Source organism: Hyposmocoma kahamanoa, unplaced genomic scaffold (genome assembly GCF_003589595.1).
Source record: "Hyposmocoma kahamanoa isolate Upper Pololo Valley unplaced genomic scaffold, ASM358959v1 99990, whole genome shotgun sequence".
NCBI classification, from domain to species: Eukaryota; Metazoa; Arthropoda; class Insecta; order Lepidoptera; family Cosmopterigidae; genus Hyposmocoma; species Hyposmocoma kahamanoa.
Genome location: NW_020656116.1, coordinates 1,896 through 21,435, shown reverse-complemented (window position 1 = coordinate 21,435; position 19,540 = coordinate 1,896). Strand labels below are relative to the sequence as shown.

At 36.5% G+C, this 19,540-nt stretch overlaps 1 protein-coding gene across 1 annotated transcript; it reads right to left on the bottom strand.

The window, feature by feature from the left end:
• Positions 1-1,832: 1,832 nt before the first annotated feature.
• LOC113239606 (fatty acyl-CoA reductase 1-like) lies at positions 1,833-17,814 on the bottom strand. Its single transcript, XM_026476657.1, has 5 exons — positions 17,614-17,814; positions 17,207-17,364; positions 10,232-10,322; positions 4,578-4,723; positions 1,833-1,962 (listed from the first exon to the last, which is right to left on the bottom strand). The coding sequence occupies exons 1-5, from the start codon at positions 17,806-17,808 to the stop codon at positions 1,833-1,835; spliced, it is 720 nt and encodes a 239-aa protein (XP_026332442.1). The 5' UTR covers positions 17,809-17,814.
• Positions 17,815-19,540: the final 1,726 nt, after the last annotated feature.

The following is a 19,540-nucleotide window of genomic DNA, read 5'->3' as shown; positions in this document are numbered from 1 at the left end:
ACCGTGCCAGACGCTATACCAACTAAGCCACGGAACGAACCAACGGACCTCACGAATTCTTCTATGTGCTTGCGTCGTGTCTTTGTATTTGGTTTTTCAACGACTTTTTAGTCGTAGCGCCATCTATGAGAAATCTATGACAGATTTATCACACAGTTAGTACCTTTACAGCTACCAGTCCTGGCGAGAGATGTCGCTATTCACTGTGTTAATTAAATTCAATAAAAATTTAATTAATACTTATATTTTGTTTCACCAGAAAATGTCATCATTATAATTCTATATCCCACTGCTTGGGATTTGTCCTTGAGACTTGTTCTAGAGCAGGAGATCCTGCGGCAAGATGGACGGACGACTTGAGAAAGGTAGCCGGTAACGGCCGGATGCGGGCGGTATAGGATCGAGAGAGTTGGCGTGTTCAAGGGTAGGCTTAGGTATGTCCACCAGTGGATACGTATAAAGATGATGATGGTGGGACGGGTTTCCTCTAAGGCAGCGAACAGATTGACTGCATGTTTGCAGTTATTGCGTGAAGACGTAATCAACTTCATGCAGTCGAAACTCAACCGCATGCAGTTTAGACTTCAACTTCAAGCGTCGATGTGAACGATAATACGAGAATCAAAGGTAGTAATTGACATTCTTATGATATATAAATAAATACGTAGGTACCATCAGTTTGGGATCCAGTATTTCTTTTGATGAAAAATCCCAAACAGACTTAAGACTGTAGTACTAATTAATATCCGCTCACGCGATACATGCAGCCGTAGACGCATACCACACCTAGAGGTGCCGGTGATGGTTTTATACCGATTTATCGGATATCGAAGTTATAACAGGTAAAAGAACTAATATTAATTGCTGTTTCGGTAACTACTCTAGCAAACCATAAAGATTTTAATGCCTGGGTCTGTCATTTAAAAAAAATAAACAACTTCAAAAATACATCACGACAATCGTGTTTGTTATTGTTTGGGCTGGTGATTTCGGTGTTTAGTTATTGGAAACATACCGTAAGTAGCGTTTTTTACGTTTACCCTGAGTACAAATGTTTATAAACTATACTTTAAGTAGTAATTTCATGGTAAACATTAGAACCACTCAAACGGAATATTATCATATTTATCCAAGTACACCAAACATTTCATTAGTGCTTTATAAGTGCAGGATTTGCGGTGTATTACTGCATTTTATTTGAGATGTTTTTGCTGGTAGTACGGAGGGTATTTATTTAGCAATGCAGAATAATAATTTTTATTTATAAAAACTTGTATTTAAACTGAATGCTTTCCTAATTTGCGAAACCAAATAGCCGCCATTTTGCGGTAGGAGGGGCGCATCGCGTGAGCGGATAAGTTTTAATGTATTCTAATTTCCATTATTAATTAATAATAAATTGAACTTAATAAAAGTTCATACTGATAAAATAAAATAATTTGTTAAACATAATGTAGCGTGAATTGGAATTATTCTTTGTAACATTAAAAATAAGGTTTTTAATAACATTTGTAATTATTGTGAAAAGATAGAGTAGTTTGCATTAATACTAGACATAATTGATTGAGGACTGTACCACCTCCGTCAACCGTGACCATCTAAACGTTTGTTTGTTCGAAAAAACAAAAACATGCGATTTAAATCCGGAAAAATAATTTCATTTCCTAAATAAATATTTATAAAAATAATCGTGTATGTTGGACTAACAGACAGCTGCGTAATTTATAACAACTAAGTTGTTCGTATTAAAGAGTCACGCTCAGAAATGTCGCGAAATTAGTAAATCTCAGGTATTCACGCGTATTTTGATATATTACCGAATAGGTTTGTGTTCAACGGTAACCACACTTACCAATAGAAGGTCTGGCAATAACAATGGGAAATTTCCCAGCGTACTGCGACACCAGATCTTCTGTCAGAGACTTCGTGTATGCGTACGAGTTTGGCTGAGGCTCCATTAATCTGAAAAGGAAAATATTTACAATAAAATACAATAATTATGTAGCACACGAAGTCGACTATTTAGCTGAATGATTATTAGTAGCAGTAAACACCCTTATGTTACCTTACCCATTTCTGCCGCCAGCAGTAATGCTAGCATTACTGCTACATTGTGACTTGTCAACTTAGACAGGCGCAGTGGCAGCGTCTTTGCTATTTAAAGCTCTGAGTGGCACTGTCGCCTTTCAAAGTAATTCTATGGACAGGTACGTCTTTCACCACCAAGCGCTCGACTTGTTTGTCCCGTCACAACATTGTTACACATTTCCTATGTGCAACGACCGTAAAAACCTAAAAACTGTATTCTTAAATGCTTATTGAATTGATATTCAATTGTTTTTATGTGAAATTACTCATATTACGTCATTGATTTACAATTATATGGACGTCGGGTCCGCGCTAAAAAGTGTCCGGACTTATAGGGCGTTAAAATCGTATACAGAGCGTCATTCACGCTTTAGTCTTCGCTTGTTCGATTGACAGCGAAGCAAAATTAGACAGTACTGCGATGACATTACAATTTAAAATCAACGTTTTAGCTTTTTCATATTCCTTTACATGTCACTACGTTTAAATAGGTTGACTTGGGACATTTTTTTCGTGGTTTGTGTATTAGACCCGTCGTCCATTTATTTGTAAGTCAATGTATTACGTTATCATTATTCCGGACGAACATGTCGTGCGCCTTGTGGTAAAAGACACGAGCCTGAAATCGCAACGATTAGGGGGAGAAGGCTCTGCCACTGCGCCCTTCACCCTGAGACCTAAGTAGAGAAGTCACATGCGCCTGTAATTTCACCAGCACCCTTACCCTTCAAAACCGTAACACAGTAATGCTGACATTACTGCTTGGCGGCAGAAATAGGTAACGTAGCAGTACTTCCCTGGACGAACATTTTCACAAGCTCTAATTTCTTAAAACTGCTCTCTGCAACTAACTTTTTACTTTGTTTAAAAAACAACTAAAATTTCAAGATTTATGTGCAGTGTGTCTTTATGTCGTGTGTAATGTGAGTGAGAGTGTAAATGGAATGTTTGTGTAACCTAGTATGTACACACAGATATTACTACGAAGTAGTCTACGCCACATAAAGTTTAAATTAAAATAAGCCAGCATTTTTCGTATATTCACTCAGTAGTGACAGCGTAATAAACTTACATTTCGACTCATCCGTAGAACAAAGATCTATGTGCAAGACAACTTGTTCTCAGGACATAGTACAATTCATTCGTTCTTCATCGCTGTGGATGTCAGAAGGAATGTTGTTCGATTTTATATTTCCGAAACAAATTAAGATATCCTATAAACTCTCAAAACGCCTTTACATAGGCCTTAGTTTGAATAACGAAATTATTCTCGTAACGTGCTTATCCTCTTTTCGTCATAAAACCACATTGGACTCTGTTCTTTGGATGAGTCGATTTGCTGCACCCTCTGTTTTCACGTTTACAAAAATAGATTGTGTTTATATGTTCGCGTTGCCGCCTTTGTGTTGTTCAGGATATAGTTTTCTCAAATAGTGGAACTCCTCAGAACCCCCCCCCCCCCCCCCCCACACACAACGCCACTGATTCCACAATGAAATAGAAAATAAAATTATTATATTGTCACTTCTGTGCATAGCGCCTATCAATTTAGCAATAGCAAAACATTATCAACCAAAAAGAACATATTTATTTTATCAGGCGTTTCTCAAGTTGTACAAAAATCTACGACGTAATGAATTAACAGAATGGTTTTTAATTAATTAATTACTAAGTGTAGGTACTATATAATAGTTTTATTATAACGCGTAAACGGTAAAACACTTTTCTTGTTAACTTTATGAAATAAAGGTTGATAAGTGTGATAATTTGAAAACAATGGAGCATTGTCTTATAGACATTATTACAGATGATGACAAAGCGTATATTGCAGTTAAATTAGATGAATGGGAAAAATGATCTCACGCGCATTAACAAACGCACAACTAGGTAACAAAGAAAACTGTTTGTTTTTGCATCTATTTTTAAGACATTTCTTTTGTTTAAAAGTATGTATTGGTTTGCAATAATCTATTATAATCAGATTGGGTAAGAGGTAAGAATATTTTGAACGGATTGTTGCAAAAACAAGCGATTCATTCTGTCTCAGAAAAAAGTTTTAGGAGACTGATATCATGACCGTGCCATCACAGTACATTTACTCAATTATTTTGTATAAATAATAAAAAAATATAGATAATAAAAAAAGAAGATATTCATAATATTAAATTTAGAACTAAGTCCAAACTCATGGCACCACGATGTCGTTTAATAAGGTAAATTATTTAGATTCTTGTACAGGTTTGTATATTACTTACTTACTATATTATTGAGTTTTACGTGCATTGTAATGAAAAACGTATTACTGCTCAAGTTAATTCAAACTTGCTAACAGTATTCTGATTGCTGTCCATGAATAATTATACTTTTGCCCCTGTTGAATTCATGAAATTTCAATATCCTTCAAGTAAAATTTATAGGCAGGATATTTATGTTTTTTTAAATACGTTACTAGATTATTTATCAGGTATTTTTCCACCAGTTCCACATACTTGGGCTCCATGTGATTTAAGAGCGGGTCATCCATCCATGAACAACAATGGACCACGTCCTGCGGCCGATGGGGGGCGGGGTACAGCTTCTCTTCTAAGACTGGTAGTTCGCAGCGGCAGTACGATGTTGATGTATGGAGAAACACCTATACGAAAAAAGAAAGAAAAACAATTAATGCATACCTTTGTGAATACATAACACAATGATATTACAATTGCGCGAAACTAGCACTTGATTATGAGTCTTCATTTCGGTAATGTCGTGGTAACAAAATTTGCGCGATTTACGGGAATCTATTGTTATCAGTCCGTAGAAAAATATGAACGTTGTAGTCATGAAAATAAAATACTGTATTGCTCATTTGTCCGCAACACTTTAGAGTATGCCAGCCAAATTTGGAATCCACGTTATCACATTTATATCTCGCGGCTAGACAATATACAAAAGTTTATTCATTTTCTGTGCTATCGTACACAGGACTGTTACAATTCTGCCAAATATTTCAATCTCTGTAAGAAATAGTTAGGGTATGTTCTGATAAGTCCAACAGTTTTTAAAAGAGAATTTTGTGGTCTATCTTTCATTATTTAAAACCAATATTTGACTATTTATTACTTAGCCCGGTTTTTGTTAGCCGACGGCGATATTAGGCATAATATTTGTGTAGCAATGGCCATGGTGACACGGTCGCGCAAACAAGGATTTAATAAATTTGTCAATTATTTAAACGCGGTTGTGCCACGTAATTGGATTGCTAATTCAGTGCTTGGTAGTAAATAGAATATAATATGTCTGCAATATATTTGCGTGCCCAATATTTGCATAGCAAATGGTGACATGGCCGCGCAAACACGGATAAATAAATCAGTCAACAATTTAATCGGTTTATTTGTGATTTGGTCAATATTAGTTAAATAAAAGTACGTAGATATCAAAATATTATAAGACAGAAAAGCATTGTAAGCGATAATAATATTTAATAAAAATGGAAGTAAATTATTTTTCTACCCCGCGAACCCAGAGACGGTTGACGGCAGAGCTTGTGATGAATATTTTTATATGCAGTTTATTTTCCCACCCTCCCTCCGCATAAAATGATTAAGACAAGACCCAAGTAGAAGATGACGAGGATCTCGACGAGCTGGTAAAATTAAAAAACGATTTAAATTGACTGTATAGTAAATTGGTGGTTCGGTGGTTTCTTATAGAAGTTCAATTCAAAATTGAACGTCCTTTTTGACCTTTTTGAGTTCATACAAAAATATCGTTAACTTGTGGTAGGTATGGAATAACACGCATTGGTTCAAAATAGACGCATATGTAGTGTCCCTTGACGAGCGTTTAGTTAATGTTTTTAAACTCATATTGAATTATATTACAAAAATTCTCTTGCGTTCGCAACACACAACTACAGTCAGAAACGCTCCCACGAGGCATCCTTAGGGGCTGTTGATTGCTCCACCCTCGGCCGAAGAATGAGATATAGGATATTTTGCAGTTGGCCGCTGATGGCCTTGACTGCGCCACCGGAAAAAAGTGCGAGCTGAAGGCTCATAACCCGTAAATAAACCTAAAACTAAGTAGCGGGCCTGAGGGCGCCCAAGTGGGCACGGACCTCGGCTCACGGCGCTACTGGAGCCTTCCGCCAGAAGGGCGTGCTGTGGGATAGAATCTACCACTGTACATGCTGAAATGAAGAGCTGTGGGTTAGTTCAGAATGGTTGGAATATTTATGCCCCGCTACCCCTAATATTACTATTGTGGAAACCCGAAAATACCCATAATAAAGGAGATGACGCAAAATCAATTGTTCATTCATTATACAACCCCTGTTGTTATACCTATATGTTATACCTACCTGTTGTTATATAATTATTTCCATGTCCTAAAGACGTAAAAACGTAAGTTTTCATAAGAACGTAATCTGGTAAAATATTATTTGTTTCTAATAAATGTTTAGCGAAATTGGACCTGTCTAGGTGCTTATGCCTAAACGAAGAAACATGCTCTTTATATCTAGTTATGAAGTTACGGCCTGTTTGACCTTTATAAACACTGTTACATGTGTCATAGGTGAGCTTTTAAACTCCCGATTTCTTTCCACCTTTGAACAACATCAAATTGTGCTGTGATCTTAGTAATTATCACTGCCTTTAGTCTTATTACAATTTATTATAGCGACATCTTTAGTCAGTTACGCGAACAAATTAGTAAGTACAAGGATTAGGCCCAAGGAAGAAAAAAACAATGGAAGTACTTTAGCCTCGACTACTATCAAAACTGGTGTCGCCAAAACTCACAAATTATTAATTTGAAACATTACAAAATCTTACTATTGATTGGTCGTATTTTCAAATTTAAAAAGAAACAACAAATTCTGGACTGTTAATATAATTTAAACTTCGCCCTGTTGGCATATTTATGTTGAAAGTTCAAAACCATCAATATCTATTATTGCAAAATACAACTTTTTGATATTATAAAATGAAATTTCAGTCAATGTGCTGCCATCTAGCGGTTAAATGCTGAACGACGACGAATTGGAGCTATGAATTTAGTACTCCAAATAAGAAGCGACCATATTGCAGGGGTATAAGCTTTACTGTCGGTTCTTGTAGCAAAATAATTATTGCGATAAACAGAAAATTGAAAACGGGTAATGTTTTTTTCGGCTATCATTTAACACTGCAAAACATTTTATTAGGATTTTAGAGAATTTGCACGAAAGAATGACACAACCATACCATGCAAAGCAAATTATGGCGGATTTCTGAGCTCGAATAGGTCTTTCGAGACGTACAGTCAGCACGCGTCATACGCTAATTAACTACTGTATTAGTATTAGTAAACACACACAGTGTTCGATCTTTGTATTAATAATTATGACAAACTAGTGGAGTAATTTCACAAAAAAAAATTGAATATCAATTCAATAAAAATTTAATTAATACAGTGAACAGCGACATCTCTCGCCAGGACTGGTAGCTGTAAAGGTACTAACTGGGTGATAAATCTGTAATAGATTTCTCATAGATGGCGCTACGACTAAAAAGTCGTTGAAAGACCAAGTACAAAGACACGACGCAAGCACATAGAAAAATTCGTGAGGTCCGTTGGTTCGTTCCGTGGCTTAGTTGGTATAGCGACTGGCACGGTATGCAAGAAGACGTCGTTTCGAATCCGACCGGATCGAAGGAATTTTTTCTGAGTGTTCGATCTTTGTATTAATAATTACTGTATTTAATGTTCTGTGGTTAGGCCGGACGAGAGTTATCTTTTGAGTTGTGAGTCACGTATTATGAATCGCCTAATTTATACTACATTCCGTTTCATATAAAATTCCGGTTTGCGCCACATGATGACGCAAAATAGCTGTCTGCCGCCTCACGCGCATAATTACGCATTTTTCCGTCAGTGTGACTGCTTGTGCGGGCGGGGTCCTTATCATAAATAGCGTAATCGGTATTTAATGGAAATTAAATAAAAAAATAAATGTGGGAGTACTAGATCCGAACGCATGCATTATTATGATTGGTGAACATATTAATAAAAATATTATGAAAAAACTATAACCCAGTTTTAGAATATGGAAATTGTCTTATGATATTTCTGCTATGCATCGTTAAGATAAGTTCCGATCACTCGAACACGTAAACTAATTTTAACTGCAGGAAATTAAACCTATTTTTCCGGATTTAAATCGCGTATATTAGTTTTTTCAAACAAACCGACGTCACGGTTGACTGAGGTGTCACCTCATTACCATTAAATCCGGAAAAATAGTTCATTTCCTATGTGCAACAATCGCGAAAACCTAAGAACTCGATACTACAACTTTTCTTTATATAATACCAAGTGACGGGACGAACAAGTCGTGCGCCTGTTGGTAAGCGACATGTCAATCCATAACAGTTGCAGTGCCATTCTAAGCTTTCAATCGCAAAGATCTTATGGGTAGTGCCACTGCGCCCGTCACCCTGAAACACAGCCAGCCTTCTAAGCCGAAATATAGTAATGCTGACATTACTACCCTGGACGAACTCTACTGCTGCTAAAAACGACTTACTCCACTTAGTACTGCTGTGTTAGGAATTCCCTAAGTTAATTACTACTCATAAGTACTTTGCAATGAGGTGACACAAATTAGTTGGAAGTTTGTTGGATCCGTGTCCATCATAGAACACTTAGATTGAGTTTTTTTAAACAACTTCAAAACCGGACGAGGTTCTAAATTTGTCGGTATTTTTTGTGTGCATTCGATGATTCTTTTTTTATTCTAAAAAGGGTACCTTGGTAGTGGCCCCATTGAAATTTGAAATATTCCATCTTCAAAAGTGGCAATTTAATGGATGAATACTATAGAAATACCCTAGTTTGCCACCCTTAGAGATGGAATATTGTCTTCAAATTTAAATAGGACTAATACAGATGTACACTCTTTCCAACAAGAAAAGAATCATCAAAACTGGCTCCCAAATTCCAGAGTTATCGCGTAACATACATACACAAAAATACCGTCGAATTTAAATAAATAATAAATTAAATAACGCACACACTCAACATAGCCCCGCACTAGGGAAACCCTGTGTCGCGGGTGCCATGGACACACACATAGACAACCACAAATTACACCCAAACTCACGAGAGAAATAATTGTAGGCCATTCAGCTATTTCTCCCGGCCCGGGAATCGAACCTGGGACCTCTGCGTGGCAGTCTAGCAAGGTAACCGTTCGGCCACGGAGGCAGTTGTATCTGTATGTATTGCATATTTAGTAGTATCCGCTATCGCGGTCAAGCAGAGAATGACCGTCGAAAGAAATAAAATCAGAATGCGAAGGAAAATGGAACAATTCAAAATTTTAAATTTAAATATGAGTAGAAGAAGAAAAACGATACGATACGAATGGATAGAGACGATACAAAAAGGTGGGGTGACGGTGTAAGGAGGTCACACCGTCACAACCTTATTGTTATATGTTAATATTTATGTATAATTCTAATAATATATGTGTTTATTATTATTATTTATACGTTTACTTTATTCATGAGTTGTGTATTTATTTAAAACGCTTTCATTACAAGATATTCTTTGGCTGCACCCCCGTTTCGAACTCTTAAATTGTCTATCCTAAGGTTGCCTGGAAGAAATTGCTACTTAGCAATGAGGCCGCCTGTTGTACATTGGCTTACTCTGTGATACTTATGTTACTGTTCTGTGTTGCCATTGTAATTTTAATGTGCAATAAAGACTATTTCATTCATTCAGTCGTTTCGTTTAGTCGAATTGAGAACCTCCTCCTTTTTAAAGTCGGTTAAAAAAACTCCTTCCTAGCCTATAGTATTTTCTTTATCATCTTGCCAGTCCAGTATTGCCGTATATACCACTGTTTCTGTTAAATATACGTCTTATTTAGTTCAGTTGATATTGTACAGGAATTGAAATTGAAATTGGTGTATGTAAAGGACCTATTGATGATACAGCACGAAAATTTGTAGGAATCGTATTTTGACGCCGTATAATAATCAATGTATATCCTCTATATATTTTTTCCAAAGTTTTAACACTTTCACGCGGAACCAACCAAAGTAATTTGAGGTTGTATTCTATATATTATATAGTGGGAAACATTTGGTTTGTTTGGGAAACGTACCTCCAATTTCTTCATTCCTTCAGCCAGTTCCAAGACTCTTTTGGTTCCCACGGTGTTCAAATTGACAGCATCTCGGAGCGGCATATCAAATCTGTTGAAGAAATTAACGTTATTTTTCTATAATAATAGTTAATCTTCCATCGGGGATTGGGCAGACGGTCGAAAAGTCTAGGTCCTACGTTAGCGGAATACCATTTATCCCTATCGCGTACGTTACGCATACCATTTGTTATTTTATTATTATTTATATTCGGCTGGGGGGAGAAAACCCAGCTGATATCCCTGCCACTACAATGAGGCGCTCCAGAGTCTTGATACTGATCGTCTCTCCCGAACGGAAACTGCGTATTTACCGATTCGAGGCTCATAATTATTGCGATACACAACGGGCCGATCGGATACTTTTGACATTTCTAAACAGAACAATATTCGATTTATTTTTTGATAGTTTTTGATTATCCGCTTGCGCATACAACTGGGATGAAATTATATCTAACGTAACCCAAACACGACCAGTAGCTGCAAAGGTATCTAACTGGGTGATAAAACTTTCATAGATTTCTCATAGATGGCGCTACGACTAAAAAAATCATTGATAAACCAAATACAAAGACAGGACAACAAGCACAGAAAAATTCGTGAAGTCCACTCTTCTGGCACGGTCTGCTCTGTGTCGGTTCGAATCCAGCTGGATCGAAGGAATTTTTCCTGAGTGTTCGATCTTTCTATTAATAATTACAAAAATAATTATTCTAAAATACTTTATAGGACTGTTGTTGAAATCTAAGTCATCTGTTTATTGTTAAGTTGTTTATATATTTATGTATCAGAAAATTCTTGCCAGTTTACAGATTAACCAATACGCCCAGCAAGATTTTGGATTACAGTATTAATTATAAAATAATAATAATGTCAATAATAATAAGAATAATAAAAGCACAAACTGTACAATAATATAAATTCACAAAATTTACAACAGCAGCTATGAGTTACGACCAACTTCATAACTCATTCAATAATACAACCCGCGTCGCCGCGTTGAAACCCTGTAGAGTACTCGTTTTGTTTGGCATTGCAAAAAGGTTGCGTGCGCGCCGTCCTAAGCGGCCTACAGTGCGCAGTGTAACGGTAGACGAAGGATTATCTATACTGTGTCGTAAGAGCAGGCAGTAATGGGTAGTTAAGAATTCGTAGGTTTTCTCGATTGTTACACATAGGAAATGAAACTATTTTTCCGGATTTTAATCGCGTATAATTGTTTTGACAAACAAAAGCAGGAGTTTACAAGCTTGACTGTGAGTGCGATCTCTCTTATATTGGACAAACGAAGCGACGAACGAATGACGAAGCTTATGTCAAACAACGTCGCGTAAACTAGTCTGCAGACCAAACCGTATACATTCAATGAAGTTTGACAAACCCCAGGTCCTTGCAAAAGAAGTCCGTTATCTACCCAGAATGCTGTGAGAGGCCATTGAAATTAAAAAACATCCTAATTTCAACAGGGAAGATGGTTTCTCCGTACCACAAGTTTGGGATCCAGTATTTCCTCTGATGAAAAATCCCAAACAGACATAAGACTGCAGTACTAATTAATATGTTTTAGTTTATTCTAATTTATATTAATAATTCATAATAAATTGAAGTTAATAAAAATTCATTCAATAAAATAATTTGTAAAAAGTAATGTAGCGTAAATTGGAACGTTTTCTTTGTAAAATTAAAAATAAGGTAGGTATTTAATTAATAACTATTGTAACTATAGTGAAAAAATAGGGTGGTTTGCATTAATATTAAACCTAACTGGTTGATGACTGCACCACCTCAGTCAACCGGAGACGTTGGTTTGTTTGAAAAAACAAATATACGCGATTTAAATCTAGAAAAATAGTTTAAATAGAAGAAATTTATATTGACGGCAATAATGACAGACTTTACTTGTTCATTCTTTGTTAATGTCTCACAAGTGCAGTATTTCATATTAAGTAATAATTCCTATTTTTCTACACGTTTTTAGTTAATTTTAAAGTTATAAGTACCTATATTATAATTCTAGTGTTAACTAACATTTGTACTTTCGTGCCATCCCATCTTATAAAGCCGTTCCAACTGAAAACTAGAATTCCATACATGTATTGTTTTGTTTTGTTCTGTATAAGTTTTGATAAGCTGAATAAACGTGTATGAGGAGATTAAACGGAGTGAATATAAGATGAGATATCAAACAGGCATATCTTCTTCAAGGAGGTCTCGGAAGAACCAATATGAAAAACGCCTAAATGTTCTGATTAGTACCCCAAAATGAATTCCATTGTTTTTTTTTTACTATACGGAATAATATAATATTTATAATAATAATAACGCACACACTCAACATAGCCCCACACTAGGGAAACCCTGTGTCGCGGGTGCCATGGACACACACATAGACAACCACAAATTACACCCAAACTCACGAGAGAAATAATTGTAGGCCATACAACTATTTCTACCGGCCCGGGAATCGAACCTGGGACCTCTGCGTGGCAGTCCGGCATGGTATCCGTTCGGCTACGGAGGCAGATAAAACAAAAAACAAAAGAATCACAACATTTCTCGAAGTACAGGGAATTTTCTAATTGATAAAACATAGAATATAATCGGCTTTGTTTGACATGCAAAATACATACAGTATTTGAAACGAAAAACTGAAAAAGAGTCAATTCTAATTAAAATAAAAAAGCACGTCATAAGGCTCCATGACTATGTTAATGGTATATATTTAACGATCACTTTAAATTTGCAAAAGCAGCAGGCAAAAAAATCTAAAAGGTCATATTGTTTTTTAATGATTGATCCTTTTTTTCTGAGACAAAATAAATTAAATCAATCGATATTTCATTCTATTCAGAGCTACGCAAAAATGTTGATTTGTATAAAGTAACTTTGATAGTTTTATGTTGGGTCTCAAAACTAAGAAAATTACAAATAAAATTCAGATTATTGTCTTTAAAACAGAGTAAATGTTGGTTATATTTGTGCACTAATATTATATTAATTATAATATAACGACCTGAAGTGCAAACAAACTGGCTTCTGGCACTCGGCGGCCGCTGCCGCGACACGCTCCCTTCGCTCGCTCGGCTCGTGTTGCTTTTTCATATTTATACTAACCTAACTTTTGTTTGGTATCCGGGGGAATCTGCTTACAGATACCCCGGGCCCACGGGGGCAGAGCTCATGTGGGGCTGGGCTGAACCCTGAAGGAGAGCAGCCCGATCGCACTAAAGCCCTGGAGTGTTCCTCTCAAAAAAAACATTTAAGCTAAAGCTGCGGGAGCATCTGTTAAATTTGCAAAAATGGGGGATATGAGTGGCTAGGGTATTTGCGGTTGTCTGTCCACGTACAGGGTCGGGAGCGCGTCGTGCTTGACATTTAAGATTTAATTTCAACTCTGTGCCGCTTGCGATAGGAACGGTCCAAGGTCCAAGGTTTGTTATGCTCTTGGCTGTACCTCGTTTCAGGACTGCAAATAGTGTATTATGTGTGGAGGTTGGGAGGAAGAAGTTTGAAAATTGAAAATTAATAATTTAAAAATGAAATCAGATTTTTGTTGGATTGCGAGTGGCGTCTCTATCCTATAGGGTCCTGGCAGAATACCAGCGTCGCGGGCAGCCGCGCCATTTATGCTGAGCCAGCGCCTTTTTCACTGCCATGACTTCCAAGTGTAATATTAGTAGATAAGAATATCATTATTGTTATATATAAGTTAATGCCTACATCATGTATCTGATGTCATGGTGGTGAATAAAGCTTTTATCTATCTATCTATCTATCCTCCTCTCCGCTGTCGGTGGAGGTACGGGTACGCTATTGCACTTATCCGCGCCCCCACCAGCGGCTGGGCTCGCCCTGTATAGCCCCTCCATGAATGGAAGGCGCAACTAAGCAACCAAGATTTATTAAGAGATCAATATCAAAACATAACAAGTTACAAATGTCATCAAATTGTTAAAAGAAAATAGCAATAACAAAATTTTCGAATACTAAATATTAATTTAGTGTGCTTCAATCTAATAATAGTGTTACTTAAAATGCAGTTCATTATTATTATTTGTCCGTAGATTAACTAATATAGACGGACCAATTAATATATAATATCAAACATAAAAAATATCGTTTATTTAAGAAGTGCATACATACAATAGATCAATTATATACTTGAGGATAATATAATATTAACCCTATGTTAATTACATAGCACTAGCCGTTATTCTGTCATGGCCATCATAAATTGGAACATCTAAATTATTTTTAATTAATATTTAAAAAATTGTAGAACAGCCAATTAGGCACTAAATAAATAAAATTGGACACAAGCAACAATTAGACAGAGGAAATAATCAATTTAGTAATAAATTAGTAATTTAAAAAGCATAATACCAAACGTAAACAAATACACATGACAGATATTCAAACACAAGCTGCTACGTAAAGCTTGCGTTCCGAGGTTGATTTTCAAACAGTCATAGAAATCATTTATGTTCTAAAATTGGTATGTTGGTTTGTTGGTATTTGAGACCAGGACCCCGATTCAGAACTCTTCGATATTTTAACCGAACGTTCGATTGCATGTCGTTCTCGAATCGCTTTTCGAGCTATTCAGAACATTCGAGTATAACGTTTGTTAGCGGCCCCATCTACCGACACCGTCCCTACAACTATGGCAGGCCGTTAACAGTGTAATTAAATACGTCACCCTGCCACTAGATGGCGTTGCTTTGTAAATAACATAAGTGATGACTAGGTTTCGTATTTATGATTGTTAATAATTAATATTTATCGATGAATATAGTAAATATAATAATGTTGTAACGATAATAGTAATTAGAATAATAATCGTAAAGATAATTGTAACAACAACAATTCAGTCAAATTGTAACACTGTTGAGTTTAGAATAGAATAGAATAGAATAGAATCGTTTATTTCATGTTATCAATGTCACAATATTACAATTGGAAATACAATGTCAAGGGATAACTATGATCGTCAGTAACAAAATAATAATAATAATAATGAATATAAAATAAAGTAGTATAACTACTGCTTGTCGAATAAAATAAAATTAAAATTGTTTCAAAAGAAACTCATCGACACTGTACAATTCAATATCCAATAAAAGGATTTTTAGTCGGGTACAAAACGTTTCATCGTTTCTAACACTTTTCAGGTCTGTGGGTAGATGTTCGTAGAATCGGGGACCTATTACCCGCGGATTTCTAGTTGCCAGTTCGGTACGGTGGGCAACGGATTTTAGTGTTCCTGCGTTTCGTAACGCTCGGCCTCCGCCCGTACGTCGCTCATAAGTAGCCAAGTTTTGACGCGCATAAACTATTATATCATAAATATATTGTGAGTACATGGTCATTATATTGTATTTCTTAAAAATGTTTCTGCAGGTCTGACCCTTTTTTATGCCTACTATTGTTCTTAGTGCACGTTTTTGAAGAATAAATACCCTAATCGACTCAGTTGAATTACCCCACAGTGTGATGCCATAAGACATCAACGAATGAAAATATGCATAATACGTCTGCCTCAATACCACATTGGAGACAAGAGGACGTAGTTTCCTCAGTGCGTATGCAGCACTTCCAAGTTTTTGACATAGAGTTTGTATATGTGACTTCCAGTTCAAATTTGAGTCTAGCGTTAAACCCAAGAATTTACAGGTGTTATATAATGGAACAATGCAGGTGATAATTGGCTTTGTTATAGAATTTCTTCCTGAGAACAACATAAGGTTTGACTTCGATTCGTTAAGAATAAGTCCATTCGCAGAGAACCACTCACACAGCTGCTCATACGTGCAGGCTAATTTTTCTTCCAACTCGTTGTAGGTTTTAGCACACACTATAACGGTTGTATCGTCCGCAAATAGAATATATTTAAGGGAAAGGGTTGATTTGATTGTCTATATAAGAGGTGCTCTGTCTTTAGTGTAGGATTATTTTTTTCACTGTTTGCGATTATTTGAATAAAAGCCGTTACGCTGCCCGTCCGACTCTTAATTTTCGCCACTCCTACAATACGTTCGACACAAATTCGGATACTATGTATATCGTTATCCAACAGCGTTTACGGAGTTAGTCGGTGAAATAGATTATAAGAAAAATGAAAATCCTTATAAATACATTTTTAAGACTCTAATGACCTAAAACATAGAAATTAGCATTAGAATGCATTAAAATAAATTAATAAAATTGAACATAATCCAGACTTCATTTAAAATAATAACACATTTCCATATTACAATCTTGTTTTGTAAACAATAGGACGTTCGGTAACTTTTTTTTAATTTTTTTTTATTGTGACTCGGCAAAATGACTGCACCGCGCCTGATGGAAAGTGCGAATACAGTCCAGAGATGAGAGTTACGGATGGAAAACACAAATATCTTCACTCCGTCACTATCATTTTGCCGGTCTGGCCAAATGCTTCTTCACACTACGTTTGAAGGACCCGATGTTATAGAGGGGAGGGAATACATGCGCCGGGAGTTGGTTCCACAATTTGATGGTTCGGCATAAAAACGAATTGCCAAACTTTTTAGTGCGGGACGGCATTGAACTGACCGTCCAACTGTGGCAACGCAGTCCGGCACGGGTGGTCCGCTGATGGAAAGGAGAGGAAGGGATAAGGTTGAATAACTCTTCAGAGCACTCACCGTAACTTTCTTTCGTTAGCTGTGTTCTGAATAACGTTTGTAGCCTTTGCCGGTCGAGAAGTTCTAGTAATCGTACGGGTGTGACGACATTTCGGTTCGGTTTCGAATACGACGGTTTGACGTTCGATTCGGGTGTTGGGAATAAAAATGAAAAGAAATCGGTCGGTCGAGTTATCGTAAGGTTCTGAATTGACCCCCAGGTAACTAGTGTCGTATTATCTATCATTTTAATTACAACTTATTACCTATAAACCTCATTACAACTTACCTAACACAAGCAGCACAATGAAATACAATCTCGCACTCTCTCTGTAGAATTTGTCGATCTTCCTCCGAGATTCCCATGTTCTCCACCAGAATATCGCCTTTGATCACTTTTAGCTTTTCGAAACATTTCGGAGATTCTTCATGAAGACGTTCGTATATCTGTAAAAATTTTGGACGAAACATTAGGTACGTAATCTAATCATAATCTAATTCTTAGAAAGTGTAAGCAATGGCTACATAACGTGCAGAAATCACAATGTTGCTAGACTAAATTGTTATTGTAATTGCATTATAATGTAGCAAATCAATAGATAGATTTTACGAGACCTATTATAGTTAGCACGCGTCTGACGCTAAATAACCACTTTATTTTGTGGTTATAACAAAATGAAAGGCTTTGATCCTTACCTTACAGGATAGAAACTCTTCCAATCTTTCCTTGGTGCTTTGCCCTCTCTTTGGCCTCATGAGCATGTAAATCTTCTCCACATCAGGGCAGGATCTGAGGAATTTCTCCACAAGGACCTTCCCCAAAAAGCCTGTGGCGCCCGTGAGGAAGATCGTCTTGTTGGCGTAGAATTCTGCCACAGATTGTGGTGCCATTTTGATCTGTAAATAATTGTAACCTTTAAAAAAAATAAAGAATTGACCTTAAAATTTGTGTAATTACATCCATTTGCCAAGTTTTATTCAAATCGGTTTACAAAAAAGTGGGTGAAATCTAACTGGATTCATCCCTAAATTTGCCACCTTTAGAGACGGAATATCTTCTTCAAATTTAAATGGCACAACTACCGAGGTTCTCTTTTCAACAAAAAAGAATACTGCTGATTTTTTTGTTGAAGCTTCTTGTGAAGGAGTTCGTCTAGGGAAGTACTGAAACCTTACCTATTTCCACCGCTAAGCAGTAATGTCAGCATTACAAATGATATTGACGTGTTCAGCAACACTATGTGGAGACGGTCACCGCCCAAAGCTCTGTGGTCCGAATTCCGCAACTTACCTTTGGCCGGTGATCGACTCAACCTTTATGTGACTACAACTTATAGGGTTAATTAACATAGGTCTCAGGGTGACCAACGCAGAGGCAGTGCCCCTCAGATCTTTGCAATTGAAGGCTCTGAGTGGCACTGTAACTGTTACGGACAGGCGTGTAGCTTACCAACAGGCGCACGACTTGTTCGTCCCGTCACTTGATATTATAAAAAAAAATTCAATACAGAGTACTAAAAAAACCGACCTCAAAAGTACGTGGAATTACGTCTATTTGCTAAGTTTTATTGAAATATCCCCTAGTTCGCCACTATACAGGACTTGACACTGGAGATAATAAAAATAGGTTCTCACTACGACAATACTCAAAGTATATCGAGAGAAAAACGCCTTGAATTGGAGAAATAGCAAAATCAACTAAATGATTACTAAAAGTAATTGCTCCTAAATTAAAGTTAGGCGCTATTTATAAAAATGAATCTTCAAGCGTGAACAGCCACCCTTAGAGGTGGATGATTTCCTTCAAAATGAAATGGGACCACTATGGAAGTACCCCCTTTCCAACAAAAAAAGAATCATGAAAATCGGTTCACAAATACCGGAGTTATCGCGTAACATACATACAAAAAAAAAACAAAAAAAAAGAACATACAGTCGAATTGAGAACCTCCTCCTTTTTTGAAGTCGGTTAAAAACACGCTAACAAACAATGCAGTCGATTATAGAACCTCCTTTCTTTGATGCAGTATTAATTAAAGTAATTTAGTAGTTACAATACCAATGACGAGGACTTTTTGACGAACGATTGCATATCTTAACTTGCATGCCGAGGAAGTAAGGGTGTTCTGTATAATGGAGTACGTAACCGCCTACCTGTTTCTAATGCAAAAGCAACTGGATTCAGGAAATAGAATACTGAAATCCAGGTCAATGGAACGATGATTGGTCACTTGAACTTGAAGATCTAAAGTCACTGTTCGTAACGAATTTAAAATAATAACTATTCTTCCATAATATCGTTAATATGCGGCGACAAAGTTTTAGCTAGACCGTTTGACTCTGCGGCAATGTGAAGAATACAAAAATATATTTATCAATGAATGGATTGCGACCGCAAATTTATTATCGTTTCGTATGGGGGAAAACCATAAGTAGATGATGATCGTAGAAACCGCAAAATTACAAACAAAATTGTTCGTATAAGGTAATTGGACTGGTGATCGAGGCGATTTATGATGCTTTATAAGCAGATAGCCCATTAAAAGGTACTGACGTAGTTTTTTAATAGGATCTCTGTTGTTTCCAAAAATTATACGCATTATAATTTTTGGTATAATTTGTG

Excerpts from the sequence above, each read along its gene's own strand:
- LOC113239606 (XM_026476657.1), bottom strand. The coding sequence starts at position 17,808 with ATGGCACCACAATCTGTGGCAGAATTCTACGCCAACAAGACGATCTTC. Across the intron at positions 17,365-17,613 it reads AAGAGTTTCTATCCTGTAAG|ATATACGAACGTCTTCATGA; the intron begins GTAAGGATCAAA and ends AAATTTTTACAG. Across the intron at positions 4,724-10,231 it reads AAGGAATGAAGAAATTGGAG|GTGTTTCTCCATACATCAAC; the intron begins GTACGTTTCCCA and ends TTTTTCGTATAG.